The 19519-nt window shown below is 40.9% G+C and overlaps 1 protein-coding gene across 6 annotated transcripts in view; it reads left to right on the forward strand.

The window, feature by feature from the left end:
- SYK (spleen associated tyrosine kinase) overlaps positions 1 to 19519 on the forward strand; it is a 58149-nt gene that overhangs the window by 19044 nt on the left and 19586 nt on the right. For all 6 annotated transcript variants that reach the window (XM_035569367.2, XM_035569369.2, XM_035569370.2 and 3 more), the window contains 3 exons: positions 3041 to 3498; positions 4978 to 5138; positions 18619 to 18757. In XM_035569367.2, coding sequence (XP_035425260.1) covers positions 3085 to 3498; positions 4978 to 5138; positions 18619 to 18757 — 714 coding nt within the window. In that variant the 5' untranslated portion in view covers positions 3041 to 3084. The remainder of the gene's footprint in view (positions 1 to 3040; positions 3499 to 4977; positions 5139 to 18618; positions 18758 to 19519) is intronic.

Below are 19519 nucleotides of genomic sequence, written 5' to 3' on the forward strand. Positions count from 1 at the left end.
TTGCCTTCTTACTCATAGGGATGCACCAACCTTGAGCTTGGAGGAAGTTGCTTGAATATTGACCAGCTCTTTTGGACCCCCTTCCTTCTAGGACCCTAACTAATGAGATTGCTTCAAGTAGGTCCTTGAAGAGGATAAAGTTTGCTCACCTAAAGCCCAGGGTTGCAACCCTTCTTGTTGCCCTGCTTCCTCCTCCACATAGGATCCTGAACTCCACCATATCATTGTCGGTCACTGCAAGCAAGGCTGCCTCCATCCTTTGAATCTCCAGCCAGTCCTTCTTTGTTTGTTAGTACAAGGTCCAGCAGCACACTTCTTGTCTCCTCCACTACCTGTGTCAAAAAGTTATTACCAATGATCTACAGGAAAACTGTTTGTGCCTAGGTGAGTGGTCTTCCCAGCAGATGTCAGAGTGATTGAAGTCCCCCATAAGAACCAGGAACTGTGACCATGAGGCTACTTTCAGCTGTGTGTAGAAAGCCTCATTGACTTTCTCTTCCTAATCAGGTGGCCTGAAGTAAACACCCACAACAGTGTCATCCATGTTAGCCTGTCCTTTAATTGTTACCTGTCGACTCACTTCTTCATCCACCCCTAGGCAGAGCTTAATACACTCCACTCTCACATAAAGTGCAACTCCCCTACCTCATCTTCCTTTGCATGGCCACAGCCATGCATGCAGCAGGGCTGCCAGGGAAGATGTTAGCCTAGAGCACATTGTGCCAAGAGGTCCTTTGTTAAGATGTCTACTCCCCAGTTGCAGCTTTGCATCATGGACTCTCCCTTCTTAGGTGGTCTTCCCTAAAGTTCTCATCACCCATACTCACGTGATTCAGTTGCACACTTCAGCCAGCTGCAAGCTGAGACGTCTGTTAACCCTGTTTATGTACATCTGAATTACTTCATGCTGATTCCGTGGGCTGCTGCCTGGCTTTCCTAAAATTCTGCCCTTTCTTTTAAGTGTGAATGGCACACTGCTTCTGCTGCTAGATCCTGCACAGCAATAGAGACAGGAACTGAGTTTCCAGTCCTTTTGTTAGCTTTTATTCAAGGTAACGGAAGGTGGGAAAAGAGAGTTGCAGTAACCTAAATAAAACAGATAACTGGTTTATAGGTTAACATCCCTGTTTTGGTTTTATATAATGATAATAATGATAATGGTAATGATAATGATGATGATGATGATAATAATAATAATAATAATAATAATAATAATAATAATAATAATAATAATTTAGCATGCATACATTTTTCTTAATATACATACATTGAAAAAAATAATACAAGATATGCAGTTATCTTGTAAGTGTAAAGAACAACATTTTTCCTTTCATATATTTGTAGTGTTGGCTAGGTAGCTTAAAATCTACATAATACACTATAGATAATGGAGGCTGTCATCTGTTATCTATATCTGAGACTATTTCAAAATTAAGTTGTCAAAACCAAACTTAAAACACAAGCAAATCATAATTCTGGCAATGAAGTTGTGAGGTAGTTCCTAAGGAAAAGCTTCCTTTAATAAACACAAGTAATGCAAATATAAGCATGTCCTGCTAGCTGTATTCAGCATTTCATGTATTCTCTGAAAGTCATTATTCATCTGATGACTTTAAATATGCAGAGGCAATAATACTTAGTGGATTCTTTTCTCTTCAATAGTCATTCTTTCTAAACTGAAAGATGTAGAACTGATCCTAAATGGAACTTTCAGTTTTATGCCCCATAAACTGTGGATGTAACAGTCTACAATCAGTCCCAATTAAAGTGTGATTGGATCTGGAAAGCATTTGGAGGAGGAAGTATATGAAAACTCCTAATGTTGCAGGAAACAATTCATGAATTGACTGGTGAACTTGGCATGACATAAGTAATTGCAGTTGTGCATCACTCCATCTGTTAAAACAAAGCTTGCAAATATTATTGCAAGAATGCAGTTCCCATTAGTGTCTTAATATATTCACTTCCTGTACATTTAAATGCTGTCAGTAGGTAGCTGTGGTGTTCTTCCCTGTTTCTATTAGATAGTCATTTAAACAGCACTAAGACAAATAATAAACCAAATGCATCTCTTCCATTCTGATGTATATGCTTCAGTGACTTGAAAGTGACGAAAGTAATTCCAGCATAATACCTAGCTGTCCAGATAGTGAAAATGTCATAGGTTTTAATGAAAATAAGTTTCTCTGCTGACAATGTAGAAGACTGAAATAGCTCAGGGGGAAGATAGGACACAAGAAAAAAAGAATAGTATTCCTGAGTTCTGTGAATGCTTTTTTTTTTTTTTTTAACATGTGAGTTTTTTAATTATTAAATTAAGAATAAAAGAATTGAAGCAATTTATATTGTCTTCACTCTTATTCTTCAGAAATGCTGAACTTTGTTCTCTTCTATGTGTTTTTTGGCAGTGTGCCTTTATATTGTTTCAATATAATCTGTTTGAAATGAAAGCTTTTCAGGATGACACTACTACATTAACTATTTTTTCACCAATAAAAAAAATAATAAAAAATAAAAACTTGTTTTCTGGTGAAGCTCTGTGAGGGAAAAATGTTGACTATTTTAATATAGGACTTTTGTCCATATTCAGCCCACTTACTGGCATAAGCTACCCTTATAAGCAAAATTATAGTCACACAAAACTGGAAGTAAAACCTACTCAATCAGTCTTTCTTACCTATTTATTTCTTCCCATTGAGAAACATCTCAAGGCAGAATGAAAGGATTGATAGAGATATTTGGGCAAGTGAAAATGTCAAGACTCTATATGGCTAGGAAAAAGACCAGAGGACAGAGGACACAGAAAGAATTACAGGATACTTGTGGAGTTTGACGAAACTTCTATAGCAGTACATAACCAGGAGAAACTTGCTATTGGCATTTAGAAAGACAACCTCTAACAAGATAAAAACAAAAATGTTACCTTCTTCCCAAAAGTTTTTCAAAAATATATTAAAAACATACCACACATGAACTGCCATGTTACGGCTTTATCCTCTCTTTTTTCAACTGATAATCATGTCTCCTTCTTTCTTTTCAGGTATTAAACATTAAGTTGGCGTCTTAGAAAGAAAAAAAAAAATCATGGCTTCCAGCACGACTAACCCAGCTAACCATTTGCCATACTTCTTTGGCAATATTACACGTGAGGAAGCTGAGGAGTATCTGATGCAAGGAGGTGTGAGTGATGGACTATATCTGCTTCGCCAAAGTCGGAATTACCTTGGAGGCTTTGCCTTATCCTTGGCCCATGGAAGGAAGGTTCATCATTATACAATTGAGAGGGAGCTGAGTGGCACATATGCTATTGCAGGAGGGAAGTCTCATGCAAGTCCTGCTGAACTAATTAACTATCATTCAGAGGAAGCGGATGGCCTAATCTGTCTACTGAGAAAACCTTTCAACCGACCACCAGGCATTGAACCCAAAACAGGGCCCTTTGAAGATTTAAAAGAGAACCTCATCAGAGAGTACGTCAAACAAACTTGGAATTTGCAGGTAAATTTGCAGGCTGATTTTGCCATAAAGTGGTCTTCGAATTAGGATAAAAAGAAATTACAGGGTTTGGTTCCAGCAGTTGCTGTTGCTGTAGCTAACATGAGTTCATGAGGGGAAAGTCCTGCTTAACTAACTTGCACTGACTAAGACATCTTGATAGATTAGAGAGCTGGGTAATCACCAACCATATGAAATTTAACAAGAACAAGTGCCAGATTCTGCACCTGGGACAGAGTAATCCTGGATGTCTGTACAGACGGGAGGATGACGACTGGAGATAGGACTAATGGAAAGGGATCTGTGGGTTCTAGCCAAGAACAATTTGAATGTGAATCAACTGTGGCAGTCAAAAGGGCCAACCGTATCCTGGGATACATCAGGCACAGCACTGCTAGCCAGTCGAGGGAAGGGATTGTCCTGCTGTGCTATGTGCTGGTGTAGCCTCACCTCAAGTACTGTGTGCAGTTTGGGGCACCACAATACAAGAGCATAAAACTATTAGAGAGTGTCTGGGGTGGGGGGCAACAAAGATTGTCACAGGTCTATTGGGCAAGACGTATGAGGAGCAGCTGGGGTCCTTGGTTTGCTCAGCCCAGAGTAGAGCAGGCTGAGGGGAGGCCACAGGGCAGCCTGCAGCTCCCTCACGAGGGGAGCGGAGGGGCAGGTGCTGAGCTCTGCTCTCTGGGGACAGCAACAGGACCCGAGGGAACGGCATGGAGCTGGGACAGGGGAGGGTCAGGATGGGCGTTAGGGAAAGGTTCTGCACCCAGAGAGGGGTCGGACACTGGCACAGGCTCCCCAGGGAGGTGGTCACAGACCAAGCCTGCTGGAGTTCAAGTATTTGGATAGTACTCTCAGATATATGGCTTAATTTTCAGGAGGTCCTTTATGAAGCCGTAAGTTGGACTCAATGATCCTTGTGGGTCCCTTCCAACTTGGATATTCTGCCAAATACACACAAACGCAATACATCAATCCCAAATATGCTATGTAGTATTTTGTCGCAACAGAATTTTACTTATCAGATTTTTATGAGCAGTGGGTATTTTTCCTGCAGCACATTGCAATATGTACATGCTGAAACTGTGCAAAGTATGTTTAGTTTATTTCAGCAAGCTGAAGGTATGTAATATGGAGGTATGTTATGACATCTCAGAGTGACATCAAGTATATTAGCTATGCCTGACTAGCATAAAAATATGACAATTTTTGGTTGAGATGTTGATCTATTTATGGTTTACTCATTATTTTTCCTTCCACTTCTCAGAGATAAAAGAAAAATCCCAGCTTTGTAATGTTTAGATTACCCTATTTTATCTTTTGTTTTAATGTCTTTGTAGCAACTATTGCTTTTCCTCACATACAACAAAATGTACAGGTTTCAGATGTCCCAAAAGCCATACAAAACTGGGAGTCTATATGTAAACTTTCTATCGCAGAAGACAGTTTGATTGTCCCATTATGTTTCTACCACGCTAGGGTCATGCTCTTGAACAAGCTATCATAAGTCAAAAACCTCAGCTGGAGAAATTGATTGCTACTACAGCCCATGAGAAGATGCCTTGGTTCCATGGGAGGATTTCTCGGGAAGAATCAGAGCACCGTATCCTCATTGGGTCAAGAAACAATGGAAAATTTTTGTGAGTGCTTTTTCCTACGTTATTGCTGTTTGCCCTTAGTGTTATTACATAGTTCACTTGAATGAATCTCAAGTGAGAGAGTGTCCTAAGAGATGGCTTTTTCACAGAGAGGTATCAGTCCAGCATGATATATATTACATAATGTAACTATTCCTATACTAAACAAGTGTGTCCAAGATTCGGTTTTCTCTTAACTGAAGATGGGAAACTATAGTAAATGCTTGGTCACTGTTTTTTAAGCAAGTATTCTAAATGGAACATCAAAGAAGCTCAGCGTCAAAAAATAAAAATAAAAAATAAATAAAAATAAATCATTGGACTTTGTTTTACAATTGATAAGCAGTACTAAATGATTGTGGTGGGTTAACATCAGCCCACCCAGTCAGTCTCATAATCCCCCAGCTCAAATGGAGAGGGGGAGAAAATAAAATGGAAAAGCTTGTTGGTCAAGATGAAGAGAGAGAGCAGGGAGAGTGTTTACCAGTCCTTGTCATAGGCAAAACAGACTTTGCTTGGGTAAAATTAATTTAATTACCAATTAAAATAATCTGGATTGTAAGTAACAAAGACAAAAACATAAAACAACATATTGCACTCAGACCACGTCCCCACATTTTCACAGGTTCAACTTTACTCCTTCCAGCCTAACTCTTTTCCCCAACAGATGGCAATGGGTGATGGGGGTCGTGGACATCATCACAGAATGATCATAGAATGGCTTGGGCAGGAAGAGACCTCAAAGATTATCTAGTTCCAACCCCTGTGCCATAAGCAAAGATGCCACCCACTAGATCAGGTTGCTCAGGGACTCATCTAACCTGGTCTTGAACACCTCCAGGGATAGGGCATCCAAGCCTCTCTGGGCAAACTGTTCCAGTGCTCACCACCCTCTGAGTGAAGAATTTTCTCTTCACCTCTAATCTATATCTCCCCTCTTCTAGTTTAAAATCATTCCCCCTTGTCCTGTCATTATCCAATTGAGCAAAGAGTTACTCCCCATCTTTTTACAAGTCCCCTTCAGGTACTGAAAGGTTGCAGTAAGGTGCCCCTGGAGCCTTCTCTTCTGTAGGCTGAATATTCCCAGCTCTCTCAGCTTTTCTAAGTAAGAGAGGTGCTCCAGTGCCTTGATCATCTTTGTGGCCCTCCTCTGGACCCACTCCAACAGCTCCACATCCTTCATGTGCTGGGGGCTCCAGACCTGGAAGCAGTACTCCAAGTGGAGCCTCAAAAGGGCAGAGCAGAGGGGGACAATCACTTCCCTCTCCCTGCTGGCCACTCCTCTTTTATTGCAGCCCAGGATGCAGTTGGCCTTCTGGGCTGCAAGCGTGCACTGCTGGCTCATGTCGAGCTTTTCATCCACCAGAACCCCCAAGTCCTTCTCTGCAGGGCTGCTCTCAATGAGTTCTTCTCCCAGTCTGTATTCATGCCTGGGATTGCCCCAGCCCAGGTGCAGCACCCTGCGTTTAGACTTGTTGAAGCTCATTAGGTTCACATAGGCCCACTTCTCAAGTTTGTCCAAATCCCTTCGGATGGTGTCTCTTCCTTCTATTGTATCAGCTGCACCACTCAGCTTGGTGTCATCTGCAAATTTGCTGAGGGTGCACTCGATCCCACTGTCCATGTCACTGATAAAGTTAAAGACCTCTTTGTCTTGCATGTGCCTTGACATTGCTTCCAGGAGGATCTTTTCCATGATCTTTCCAGGCACAGAGGTGAAGCTCGCCAATTTGTCATTCCCCGGCTCCTCCTTTCTACCCTTTTTAAAAAGAGGTGTGATGTTTCCCTTTTTCCAGCCACCAGGGACTTCACCTGACTGCCAGGACTTTTCAAATGTAATGGAGAGAGGCAACTACATCATCCAGTTCCCTCAGGACCCTGAGATGCATGTCATCAGGTCCCATAGACTTGTACCTTTTTAATTTCATCAGGTGGTCTCGAACCTGCTCTTCACTTACAGTGGGTGGGACTTTGCTCCCCCAGCCTCCATCTATGGTTTCAGGGAGAAAGACCCATGGCCAGTCCATAACTGTTTCTCTCTGTCTCCTTTCTCCCCACACTCTTTCCTGCAGAAATGCATGTTCTCCGTTGGCTACAGTTCCTCCTGGAACTGTCCACATCCTTGGAGGGTTGCAGTGTGCGCACACGGCTGAGGATAGAGTGGTGCCCTCCATGGGGCCTACTGCAGACAGCTGGAACTGGCTGGACACAGCCATGCCTGGCAGAGGGCAGCCCACCCTCCTCCCAGTGTGCCCCCCAGCCAAAGCCTCGCCTCCAACACCCAACGCACTGATTTAACCAAAGCAGAATAAGTATTAGCAAGCTGTCTGTCTTACACTTCTGGTATCCGTAACTGTCAGCGTTCCTAAGGGCAGAGATGTGCCTTTCTTTTGCAATTAAGCCAGAGAAGGAAATTCTTTCACCTTAGTAACTTCATTTTGTGTCTGTCTCCCTCTGTGCCAATGTAGCCCCATTATTAGAATTTATGAGCGCAAACATGTCAGTTAAGGTGGTGACTAGCAGCCATCATCTTGTCAGGATCAGAGCCAGTCAAAATCTTCTAGCAAAACAGTTTTTCTTTGAGAAAATCCTCATTTGAAAAGTATACATGTTTTCTTTATGGCATTTTTGCCCCCTTCCATCCTTCTCTCCCCCTGCACCACCCCCCCCACTCCCCCCCCCCAAGAAAGAATCACTTAGAGCTATATAATTCCTGAAAGAAATTTCATCACATAACTATGTAATCTTCTTCAGTACCCATCTATCTATGACTTTTCTAAAGCTTGTCCAAAGTAAAACCCTAGAAATGTGTACAGGGTGGATACACTTCTTCATACCCACTGTCTCACTTTACTGATTTGACACATTATTTGTTAGTGTCAATGTAGCTTTCATAAGTTTCCATATGGAATAGTTTGTATTTTCAGTCTCAAATATTTATTTTAAGAACTATTAAATCCTCTAAATCTTTCTTTCCAGTAGAGTTAATTCCTATCAGGTTTTACCTACTAATAATTTGAGTATACTGACATCTCCTTTCTTCAAATCTTCTGCCTTGTCTCAGTCCCTTTTTATTTTGTAGTTACTCTCACCCAAGTTGCCACTGTGTAGGGCTTATGTGGCAAAGCTTTGGTAACAGGACGTTGCACGGGTGGCCTCTGTGAGCAGCGTCCAGCAGCTGCCCCATGTCAGAGCGCAGCCAGCTCCAACCAGCTCTAAAAGGGATCTGCTGCTGGCCAGAGCTGAGCCAGGGAGTGACACTGGTTGGGCTTCTAGGAGAGCAGATTTAAGAAAGGGAAAAAACCTGCTGTGCAGCAGCTGGGAGAGAGAGGAGTGAGAAGCAGCCCTGCCGCCCCCCAGGTCAGTGCAGCAGGAGGGCAGGAGGTGCTCCAGGCACGCAGCAGCAGTTCCCCTGCAGCCTGTGCAGGGAGAGGCCCCTGGTGGAGCAGGCTGTCCCCCTGCAGCCCATGGGTCCCACATGGAGCAGATCTCCACGCTGCAGCCCCCCCGTGGAGGAGCCCCCGGTGGAGCAGGTGGACGTGGCCTGGAGGAGGCTGCGGCCCATGGAGAGCCCCCGCAGGAGCAGGCCCCGGGCCGGAGCTGCAGCCCGTGGAGAGGAGCCCACGCAGGAGCAGGGGAAATGGGGGGAGCTGCCGCCCACCCGTGGGGGACCCGTGCTGGAGCAGTTTGCTCCTGGGGGATGGATGGACCCCGTGGTACGGAGCCGTGTGGGAGCAGGTCTTGAAGAGCTGCTGCCTGTGGGCAGCCCCCGCAGGCTCAGTTCGGGAAGGACGGCATCCCGTGGGAGGGACCCCACGGGGAGCAGGGGCAGGGAGTGACCGTGAGGGAGCGGCGGAGACGAAGCGTTAGGGACTGACCACAGCCCCCATTCCCTGTTCCCCATTCCCTTGCGCTACTCAGGGGGGAGGAGGTAGAAGAGGGTGGATGGGAGGAAGGTGTTTTTAATTTGCTTTTAGTTTCTCACTGTTATAGTGATAGGCAATAAATTATATTAATCTCCCTGTGCTAAGTCTATTTTGCCCTTGATGATAATTGTTGAGTGACCTCCCTGTCCTTACCTAAACCCTTGAGCCCTTTACATCTTTTTTCTCCCACTTCTCCTCTGAGGAGGGTGAATGAGAGAGTAGCTATGGTGGAGCTCAGCTGCCGAGCAGGGTAAAACTATCACAGCCAAGCACCTTCGTATTCTCAGCCTACTACTTTCTGTTTCTTAGGTTCACACTCTGAAAGTCATTACCCAGTTGTTTTCTCTGCAGATTGTAAGGAGGAAATATCACAAGTTTGTGGAGCCAAATATTCCCATTGTCACAGATTCACCTCTTCTGAAATCTTCTTTCAGTAGCACAGGAGAGGTTTCACTGATTCGTAGTCACTGTAGTAGATTACCAGCACAACAATGCCATACTTTCTCTCCTTTTCATTCTCTTGTTACTTTGTTACTCTCTTTTGCTATTTTTCTTCATTGGGGCAAAAGTATATATAATCCTAAAATGAAACAACTCTTTTTTATGACTTTTTTTTTTCTAAAATATTATTTTAGACATTAACATATTTCCAAATGATTGCTTCATCATCTGAGTCGTGATGTTGATGATGTATTAAAATTTGCAGTTTTTCCAGTTTACCCCTTGCACACATTGGTTTCTATGTCATGAAAGTGCTTCTCTTTGGAAAAAAAAAAAAGCTAGATTTCTTTAAAAAAAAAGAAAAAAAAAAACAGAGAAAATTGATTCCTTAGCTAACATTTCATAAACACAAGGATAGAGTTTGGAGTTAGGGCAGTTTTTTAGCAGACTTGACATTTTCAGTCTCCATTGTAGTTCCTGGTCTCTTTTTAATCTTCTTTAAGCATTCCTATAGTTTTAAATAGAAATTCTTTCCCAGCATTTTCCTGCTTCCCTCAGAGGTAGCCAAAGAGGCATCTCTGGTTCTGTTTGCAGTGATACACTTGATGAGTAGATAGACCTTCTTCCCTGTGGGACTGGTTATGTCAGTGGGTGTGCTTAGCTCTGCTGCAGCTCAGAAGGCTTCTTTCACATCAGGTAGATAAACCCTTAGAGAGGAAAATTCTGACTTAGAGGTTCTGTTTAAACTGTAAGATGTGCCATTGGAGCCTGAATAGTTTTCTTTTGCATCTGCAGGGTGCTTTCAAATGCATTAATTGTTCTTGCATAGACTGCCTATCTGGCGGGTGTAGAGCTCAGTAGCCACCTAGCAGCTGTTGACTCATGCTTCTAGGGAAAAAAACAGGACAAGATCTTTGCCCTGTAATTCAGCAGCCAGACCAGCAAAAGAAGTAATGTTGCTCATTTGTGCCAGAAATCTGTTGTTTTTCCTTCTGGAGTCCTTTTGGCTCTCAGATAAGTAGACCTGTTACTTGCCCATAGCAAGTAACAAATCAAATGTCTAATTCAGAGACATTTTCTGTTTCTGCAGTGGTTTGTCCAACACATGCTTGCTTAGCTTTGACAAATAAATCACTCATTTTTTAGCTAACTGAAACAATAGCATCAAAACTGTGAGTGCTAGAGGGGTGCATTGTTTTCTACTTCAGGCACACATATTTTGTAATTTTTCCTTACCCAGTAGCAGTGGATGTCAGAATCTTCTGTACATCTGTGGACTGAATACTGTGAACTTGTGCTTGCAAATGTAGCTGTGCAGGGACTTTTTTCTCACATTGGTTGAGACACTCAAGTGTGGTAGCTTACTGAAGGATAAAATTTAGAAACATTCACTGTCTAAAAGAAGGTCACTTGTTGAAGTGGGAATTGGAGAGCATCCAGGGAACATAAAGGGAAGCTAGATTTTGGAAAAGATGAACTCCAGAGCTATTGATCAACTGCACAAGCAGACCTGAATTAAGTGCTGGTATATGACAAACACAATCTTGTTTATTACAGGAAAGATAATAAATTTTAGAAGGTTACAATATTTCTTTATATTCTTTTGCAAGGGTCACTAAAAATGTAATCACACCGGAAATCTGATGTCTGACCTACCTTGAAACAAAATTGAGTACAGGGGTCTCTGTGAGACCACATGTAATGCTTAGATTTCTTTACCAGTTTATTGCATCACTACAGGATTATCAGAGCTACATATGTTTGTGTACAATAACTATGGAAATAGTTGAAAAGATTTCTGATTTCATTTCAAAACGTTCTGAATAGCATCAGAAATTTAGCACTGTCCCTCACACAAGCTGCTGGAAGAGTTCTGTGGTAACAATGTTTCACTAAGGTATTTTCAAAAGTTTTTTTAAGGTTTTTGTCAGGACTGAAAAGCCAGGGAAATAAGAATGTATGTAGGTGCTGTAGAGTTTGTTTTCAAAGACAAATGTAGAAACAATGTCATGACATGACAAGAAATAGGAAGCAGCGCCCACCTCTTCTGGGAAAAACATTCATGGAAAAGATTGCCACTCTAGCCACAAAATTTGGAGGAAAAATTATAGCGGCAGAATACAAGGAAAATATGACATCTGTAAAATGATCCGAAGAGCAACTGAAAACAAAGGATTTAAACTGTTTAAAGACTCCAGTCATTTTGTTATTAGTGTTCATACCATATAGGACTTTGTTTCTTACCAGAATTCTGCAAAGTATTAGTTTTTCATTGAACTTTGCCTGGTAGAGGACATAATTATAGAATATGGCAAACAGTGTTATATAGGTGATCATAGTTAATATTATTATTAATAACATAACATACTTAAAGTGATTTAATAATGTGTTGTTATTGTTGTTGTTAGTAATATTATCGATATGAGCTCATGCATGCATGGACCAGTTGAAAAATAAATTAAATATTTGCTAATGGTGACATACCAGCAGTATTAAAAATACTTTCTCTGCAGTTTCACACAGGAAACGATTCTATTAAGTGTGTGATAGCCCTTGGCACATCTTACTTTGTCATTGGTGGCGACCACTTCAGCTATATAAACATGTGATCTTGTATATGTGCTAAAAACCAGAAATTCTGAAGCTGAAGAAAAATAAACAATTATTCAGAAATACTGTTAAATATAAAAGGTCAACTTTAAGGAAAGTGTGGTTGAAGGCATTGCACAATTAGCAGTTTAGGCTCCATAAACCTTTTTATGTAGTTCACATAAAATGTGAACAGTAATGTAAAAAAATTTAGAATCAAAAAACTGTCTTTAATATGTAACTAAATATATTAAAATGTACAAGACTGGTCTAGACTGATAAATTGGCTCACAGCACTACTCATAATGGCATCTCTTGACCTCTAGGGACCAAGCTGTCTCTTATATGCCACAATAATTAACACCAGTAACACCATTTTCATATAATAAGTTCTGAAGTGCAGTTGTTTGTAAGAGTTTACTTGTCTTTTGTCCAACCAAAAAACTGTAGCTGTCAAAAAATACATGTAGCTGCCTATATTTGCATTACTCTTACTGTCCTCCTCTAGGCATTTGACGCTACAAGACTGCATACCTAGTTAGGTGCATCATTTATCTGACCTTGCAGAGTATTCTTTAATATTCATCTACCCTTATTATGTTTGTATTCATAAATAGACCTGGACATTGTTGACATCAGACAAGATGAAAATAATCCTAGTAAACCTGACCTTAATTCAGGGACATTAATTAATGATGACATTCCTCTTCAAGATGCCGAGCAGTTGCCAGGCTTAGATGGCTATGGCAATTTTACAAGATAAATGACAAAATATAGACTGTTAACCATGCTTCTGGAAGTGATTAATTCCCCTTCACAGAAACCCTCTTTGGAAGAGATTTACTTCCCCTCACAGAAGCTGTCTTTGGAAGATCTGTTTATTTATCTTCGGTTAGGTACATAGGTAGGTGCCACTTGCAGACCACAGCAGTAGGACCATGGCTTCTCAAAGCTGTCTCTGTGCTATGTGCTCCAGCAGCAGAGTGTGTCAGAGGTGATCAGAGAGGTCAGCAAAAGATGTGAATCCTGACTGAAATAGCTGTAGTGAGAAACCCTATAGCAGGTGCGGTTTTACAGCAAAGCTTTAGAAGCAAAGTAGGGTTTAGGAGCAGTGTCCTGTATTTTGCTGTGAGCAAAATAGATGTCTGTGATTCAATCCTGCTTGCGAAGGTGTTTTCTCACTGTGCAGCACACCACAATAGCCTTATCAGGAGATCAAATTTTAGGTTCCATTGTAGATAACAACAGCCTGCGGCTCAGCTAACTCTTAAATTCTATAGCATGCTAACATTTCTGCAGTGGTTTTGAATATGTACCTAAATGGAGGAGTAGAAGTGGTGTAAAGGAAGACTGCAGTCAGTCCTTTTTCACCTCTGTATGGTCCTATTACAGATGGCACCAAGTTCATTCCTTATTGTCCTCAAACTTGGAATGTGTGCAGTGTGCTGCGGATATTTGTAGTGATAATTAATAGCCATGTTAGAAATAACATTACAAGAAAGACAGTCCTAGGGGCAGACAAGCAGGGGATGGCTGTGGCTTGATGTACAGAGAGGAATGTCAGTACCTTTGCCATGAAGGAAGCTGTTATGGCTGAGAAGGCAAAACAATACCAAGAACAAACGTTAACACACCTTTCAACTCAGGAGTGGGCATAAGTTCCCACCATTGCTAAAGCAAACATTTTGCTTATTGATTTCCCTTGCTTTTCCACACTAGAATGCTGGGTCTTCTTTTATTTATTTGTTTGTTTGTTTGTTTGTTTTATTTTAATACAGTCAATGAGCTATGTTGTAATAGCAAATTTTTTAATTTTTTTTTACCCTCGGGGTTTTTTCCTTGAGAAGGAAAGAGATCTTCATTTTCTGCACTCTTCATTTGCCCAGAAAAATTAGGGCATCATTCTGTTTGCTTTCAAACAAAATTAGGATTTCATCAAAGAAAAGAATGTGTAGCTATTTACAGAGTTTGTCATGATACACCAAATAGTTAATAATTGCTCTATTTGGGTCACAGGAATAAAAACAAAAGAAATACACAAGGATTGATGGCATGAAAATTAAAATCAATAACTAAGATTTTTTTTATTTTATTTTTTTTACATTGCATCATGTAACAGTTTGAGTTTCTCCATTCCATGTAAAATTGCTGCTTCAAAAATACATAGCAGTAGAAATTTTAGATACTTTAGTGCTTTTCTTCATTGTATCTGTGAATTCAAATTTCCACTCAGTGAAGTTGTTGAAAGTTTAAGGCTCATGTCAGTGGATGAAGGGGCAATATTGATATTGTTTCTTCGCAGGTGTTTATTCTCTTTATTTTTTCTTTCTATAGATCTGTAATTCTCTATAATGTCATAAAATGAAAGACCATATGATATTTCACTGCTGGCTTCCTTCCTTGTCAAAATGCTTTAAAAATAGAGCTTTTTTAAATAAAGATTTTTTTTTTTTTACGTTGTATTGAAGAATAGTATATGTCATGCTTAATTTCAGAGCACATTAAAGCACGTAAGGTGGTTGGAGTTTGGGATTTTTCTCTCAACATTCTTGAAATTTTCATTTTTCATAGACTGAAACTTCCCTATATAGAGATAGTCCCCAAATTTGGTGTGATGACCGTGAGTATCTCAGGCACCATCAGGATGATGTGAAAACCTTGATTTCTGTTTAAGGAGGTTCCATTTTGCAACCTTTCAGTTTGAGCAGCCTTTTCCTTTATTTAATTTTTTAAGGTAAACGTAAAGTACTGAGTACTGCATATCTAGCTGTTGTGGTTTTACTCAAATGAGCTCCACCACAACTGCTCTCTCACTCCCCCTCCTCAAAGGGAAAGGGAAAAAAATTACGATGAAAAGAGCTCAAGGGTTTAGGTAAGGACAGGGAGATCACTCAACATGTATCATCACGGGCAAAACATACTCAGTGTATGGAGATTACAGACATTTATTGCCTATTACTAACAAGATAGAGAAATGAAAAACAAAGAAAACAAACTGAAAACACCGTGCCCCCATCCATGCTCTTCTACCTCCTCCCCTGGTGCGGCACAGGGGAATGGGGAACGGGGGCTGTGGTCAGTCCCTAACGCTTCGTCTCCGCCGCTCCCTCACGGTCCCTCTCTGCCCCTGCTCCCCGTGGGGTCCCTCCCACGGGATGCCATCCTTCCCGAACTGAGCCTGCGGGGGCTGCCCACAGGCAGCAGCTCTTCAAGACCTGCTCCCACACGGCTCCGTACCACGGGGTCCATCCATCCCCCAGGAGCAAACTGCTCCAGCACGGGTCCCCCACGGGTGGGCGGCAGCTCCCCCCAGACCCCCTGCTCCTGCGTGGGCTCCATATGCCATATTACAAATCTGCCATATTACAATCCTTGTCAACAAAGGTAGTAAAGTTTTCAGTTTGGATTGTGGTGTTGAGTTCTGTAGGAGTACTATGGATATACAGTGGTAGAGCGGTCAGACAGAAGCTGCCATGACTGTGAACTACGGATGTCTTCAGAGTTAGGTAGTTGTTTGTTTGGGGAAAGGAAGAGCACAGAAATGCAATTATAACTTTACAAACGTAAATTCTTCATAAACCGTGCACTGGATATTGATAGGGCTGTTGGATCTATGCTGTGATCCTAAGAAATCAGGACTCTCTTCACCCACTGATGTCTGTGCTCTTAAAAACATTTAGAGTGCCTCTTGCAATAGTAACAACAGCTGCAAAAGGGAATCAGTTTCAGCAGAACTAATAATATTTGAGCCACCATTGCCATATATGAAGCATGAAGCAAACTTGTTACTGGGAAATAATCCATTACATTTTATAATCTTACTTGTGCTGTATTCTGAAGAAAACAAAATGCTATTTGTGTTTTAGACACTGTCTTCTATTCTGAAAATATCTTTCCAAGTCTTACTTGCTAAGAGCAAGTCAGAGGAAGAGGAAGACAAAGCATTCTTTGCTCTCCACCGGTCAGTCAGCACAGGAAATCAGCATGCTGAGAAAATACCTGCATGTCATGAAAAACCACGATGTGTTTCAAGTTGCTTTAGAGACAGTATGCAAGCTACTTTGGTTTTAGAAAAAAAACATCTCTACTTCCCTTTTCCTTTAGCCAGTGTCCTGTTCACATCTTAGGCAACAAGAAGCACTCTGCATGAAAAATAGTTGCATGAGTAGTTGAAGTAAAACGCAGTTGTAGTTCGGAGTTGAGTGAGTGAGTGAGGAGCAGAATTTAATGCTTGCTGCTGCAGTCTCTGGAGATGTGATTGCAAGTTGTAGCATTGCATCTGCAATGCCTCCCAGCACTTTAGCAAGGGTATTCTGCGGTATTTTTTTCATGGCTTTTCAAAAATTACTGAGTATATTGTAACCTTGTCGTAGTTACCCACATTATTTGGAATAAAGTAGTGCTGTTTTCTCTAGGTGATAACTGCTGATGTAAATGCTCACAGGTAATGTCAGTTTCAATGTGGAATCTGAGAACTGTTTGGCAGATATAGTTGGCCCCAGAAGTCTTTCCTCTTGCCAAAAAAAAAAAAAAATAGTTCTGAAAACCCTGTTCTCAAATCTTTCTGAGCAGCAATTTTGTTGTCTGATAAAAAGCTGGGATTTGTCACCTGGTGTGCAATAAGCCAATCCACACATGAGGTTGAGTTATTGTTTATTTCAGAATTGTGCAAGTCTGTTTGGTTACCAGGTGGTTTCCCACAAAGCTGGTGCACCTTAGGACTTTCCATGCAACTCTTTGTACAATCCCTTATCACTATATTTACATGTTTGTATGATCCCCTAGCCTCAGATTGGTTACAGAACTCTCACGCTGCTGACACAACAGAATCACTCTGCGCATCCTCGAAGTGTCCCTTGTTGGGCCGGGGTCTCCCAGGCTATGGGCATGATTTTTATTAATGAGGATAGTTCACAGATAGTTCACATTAGAATACTCTTAATCTTTGTTTTTCAGCCAACTATCCACATTATGTTGATTGGTGATGTACTCAAGGGCATACATCAGGATGTTTCCATCAAGAATGGCAACATAATGGTCTTCCTGATTAGCAGTTCCTCAGTTAATCATCCTTTAGACACCTCCAAGGCCTGGGTCATCTTGCCCTTTCCTCAAAGTACATATTTTATCCCTTTCACACAAAACAGAATTAACTGGTATCACTTTGAACATTTTCTTGGGGGACATTCAAATCTAGGCATCATTGATTTGGGAACTTTAAACATTTACTGAGTTGTTCAGTTCCCCACACAGCTCTAGGAGAGAAGTGGTCAAGTGGGTTGCTCCCTAGTTTGCAATGGCTCTTAAGGCCCTGGTTCATCAGCATCATATGCTGTCAGTAAAGTGGGGACCATGATAAAGAAAAGGAGGCAATCTCAATGGAGAGTACCTTTCTGTGCACACCAGAACAGAAAATGTCTGTGTTGCCAAATCTGGGCTTTTCATAGAGGAAAAACATATGTATTGCAGAAAATTTTCAGCTAACTCCACTTCTGTCTCACTATCAGTAATAATTGAACACAGGCATCTCAAACTAAAACCTGCCTTCTAAACTTAGAAACCCTAGGCCAACTATGATGGAGCTCGTAGCAAGTTCCTACCTATTCTGGGTCCAGTCACTAGAAGACATTGTTCTCAATGTGAGCTAGCCCTGAGTAAGCTTTAAACAACTATGCAACACAGTGAAGGTGTCTCAGATGTTGTTTCCAGATCTTCTAGAAGCAGGAGATCATGCTGGCTACCCATGAATTTTAGACGATTATTTTATATTACATTCCATGATTTCTCCCAAGTGAAATTAAGAGCAGATCTATAACCAACTACTGTGTGAAATTTCATGTGGAATTTACATGAAATCTGCAAGAAAACATTAACATCTTTCCAGAAATTAAAAGAATTAATGATAACAGAAATGTACAAGATATTTTCATTTCCCAGGCAAACCAGAAACTGCTTCTGTGCACAAAGAAAATTTTCCTTATATTTGTATTTTGTATTACGTTCTATTTTGTTTTCTCTCCTCACTGTCATCTCTTTGTTTCAAAATTAAAGATAAACGAGAGAAATCTTATTTTAATGGAGGCACTCATCTGTTGTTTTTAATTTTAGGTCAGCTGGGGAAGAGATAGAAGTATAGCTGCTTATACATGCTGGATCCTGTCCTCAGACTTCCGTGGGCTTTGGTAGGGCTGCAGTGTACAAGCCTTCAAGCGCTTCCTAGCTCAGAGAGCACTTTGTGCACTGCACAATGTTCTGTAGCTGCCTAGCAAAGAGCTCCATGTTGTGGATTTTCTGTCATCATATGTTGACTCTTGAGATAAAAAGAGGAACTTAGGGAATTCTATCTGAAAACAAATTACACTAAGAAATAAATGAAAGGCTTAGCAAAATGTCTTCAGAAGTTGCAGCACAGATTTTCCTTTGTTTTTAATTTGAAAGTTGAGAAAAGCTGATTTAAAAAAGCATCTTCAACCTAGTTACTCATTGCTAGCAAAGAATAACCCTAAAAATCTTTCTTATTCCTGCAGAATTCGAGAAAGGGACAGCAATGGTTCCTATGCCCTGTGTCTGCTCAACGATGGAAAAGTACTGCATTACCGTATTGACAGAGATAAGACAGGAAAGCTCTCCATACCAGATGGAAAAAGATTTGACACCCTCTGGCAGGTCTGTTAAGATTGAATTGCTTAGATATCTGTCATCATGTTGCAATACAACCCAGCTAGGCAGTTTGTTTTACTTTGCTGTGCGTCAACTGTCTTTGGCTAAACAGCAGCATGTTTTGGCAGTTTATTTGTCAAGTTTCCACCTTTTTATGGCTTTCATACATGGATAAAATGTATGTTAGTGTAGAAAGTTAAGTAAGAGTAGAGATTTTAATCATATTTAAATGTGATGTTGAAGCCTCACTGAGTTTAATATTGCTGTAATCATTATTCAATTAGCTGAACATTCTCTAAAATGGAAGACCATTTGCATTTGTAAGTGACCGTATTCAATAGTAGCTGTGCCAGGTACAGTCTTTGGCTTATGTCCTTTATAGTAATGATAAGCAGAATTCTGGGAAGCACATAGGTTTTTTGGGATGCTGCACACACACTGCATTTTTTAGCATTGAAATTCCCGACTTTGTAGACTGAATAAACATAGTTTGCTAACAGTTACTTCCAAAATATGTCTGAATTGTGGTAAAACTAAAGCAAGTGGGGACTGGCTAGTTAACTATGCCATAGTTGTTAATAAAACAGAATAAAACTGGAGAAATGACTGGGTAAAGTGAAGTAAAAACCATGAAGAATTTTCTTCTTGCTTAAAACTCTATTAAGACAAATAAAGTCAGTCATAAATCTAAAATATGTGTCTTTAATTGTATATATTAACTCAGTCTTGCTTGTAAATATCCTGCATATTTCTTTTCCTGAGTCACTG

This window comes from Cygnus atratus, chromosome Z, assembly GCF_013377495.2.
Source record: "Cygnus atratus isolate AKBS03 ecotype Queensland, Australia chromosome Z, CAtr_DNAZoo_HiC_assembly, whole genome shotgun sequence".
Classification (NCBI taxonomy): domain Eukaryota; kingdom Metazoa; phylum Chordata; class Aves; order Anseriformes; family Anatidae; genus Cygnus; species Cygnus atratus.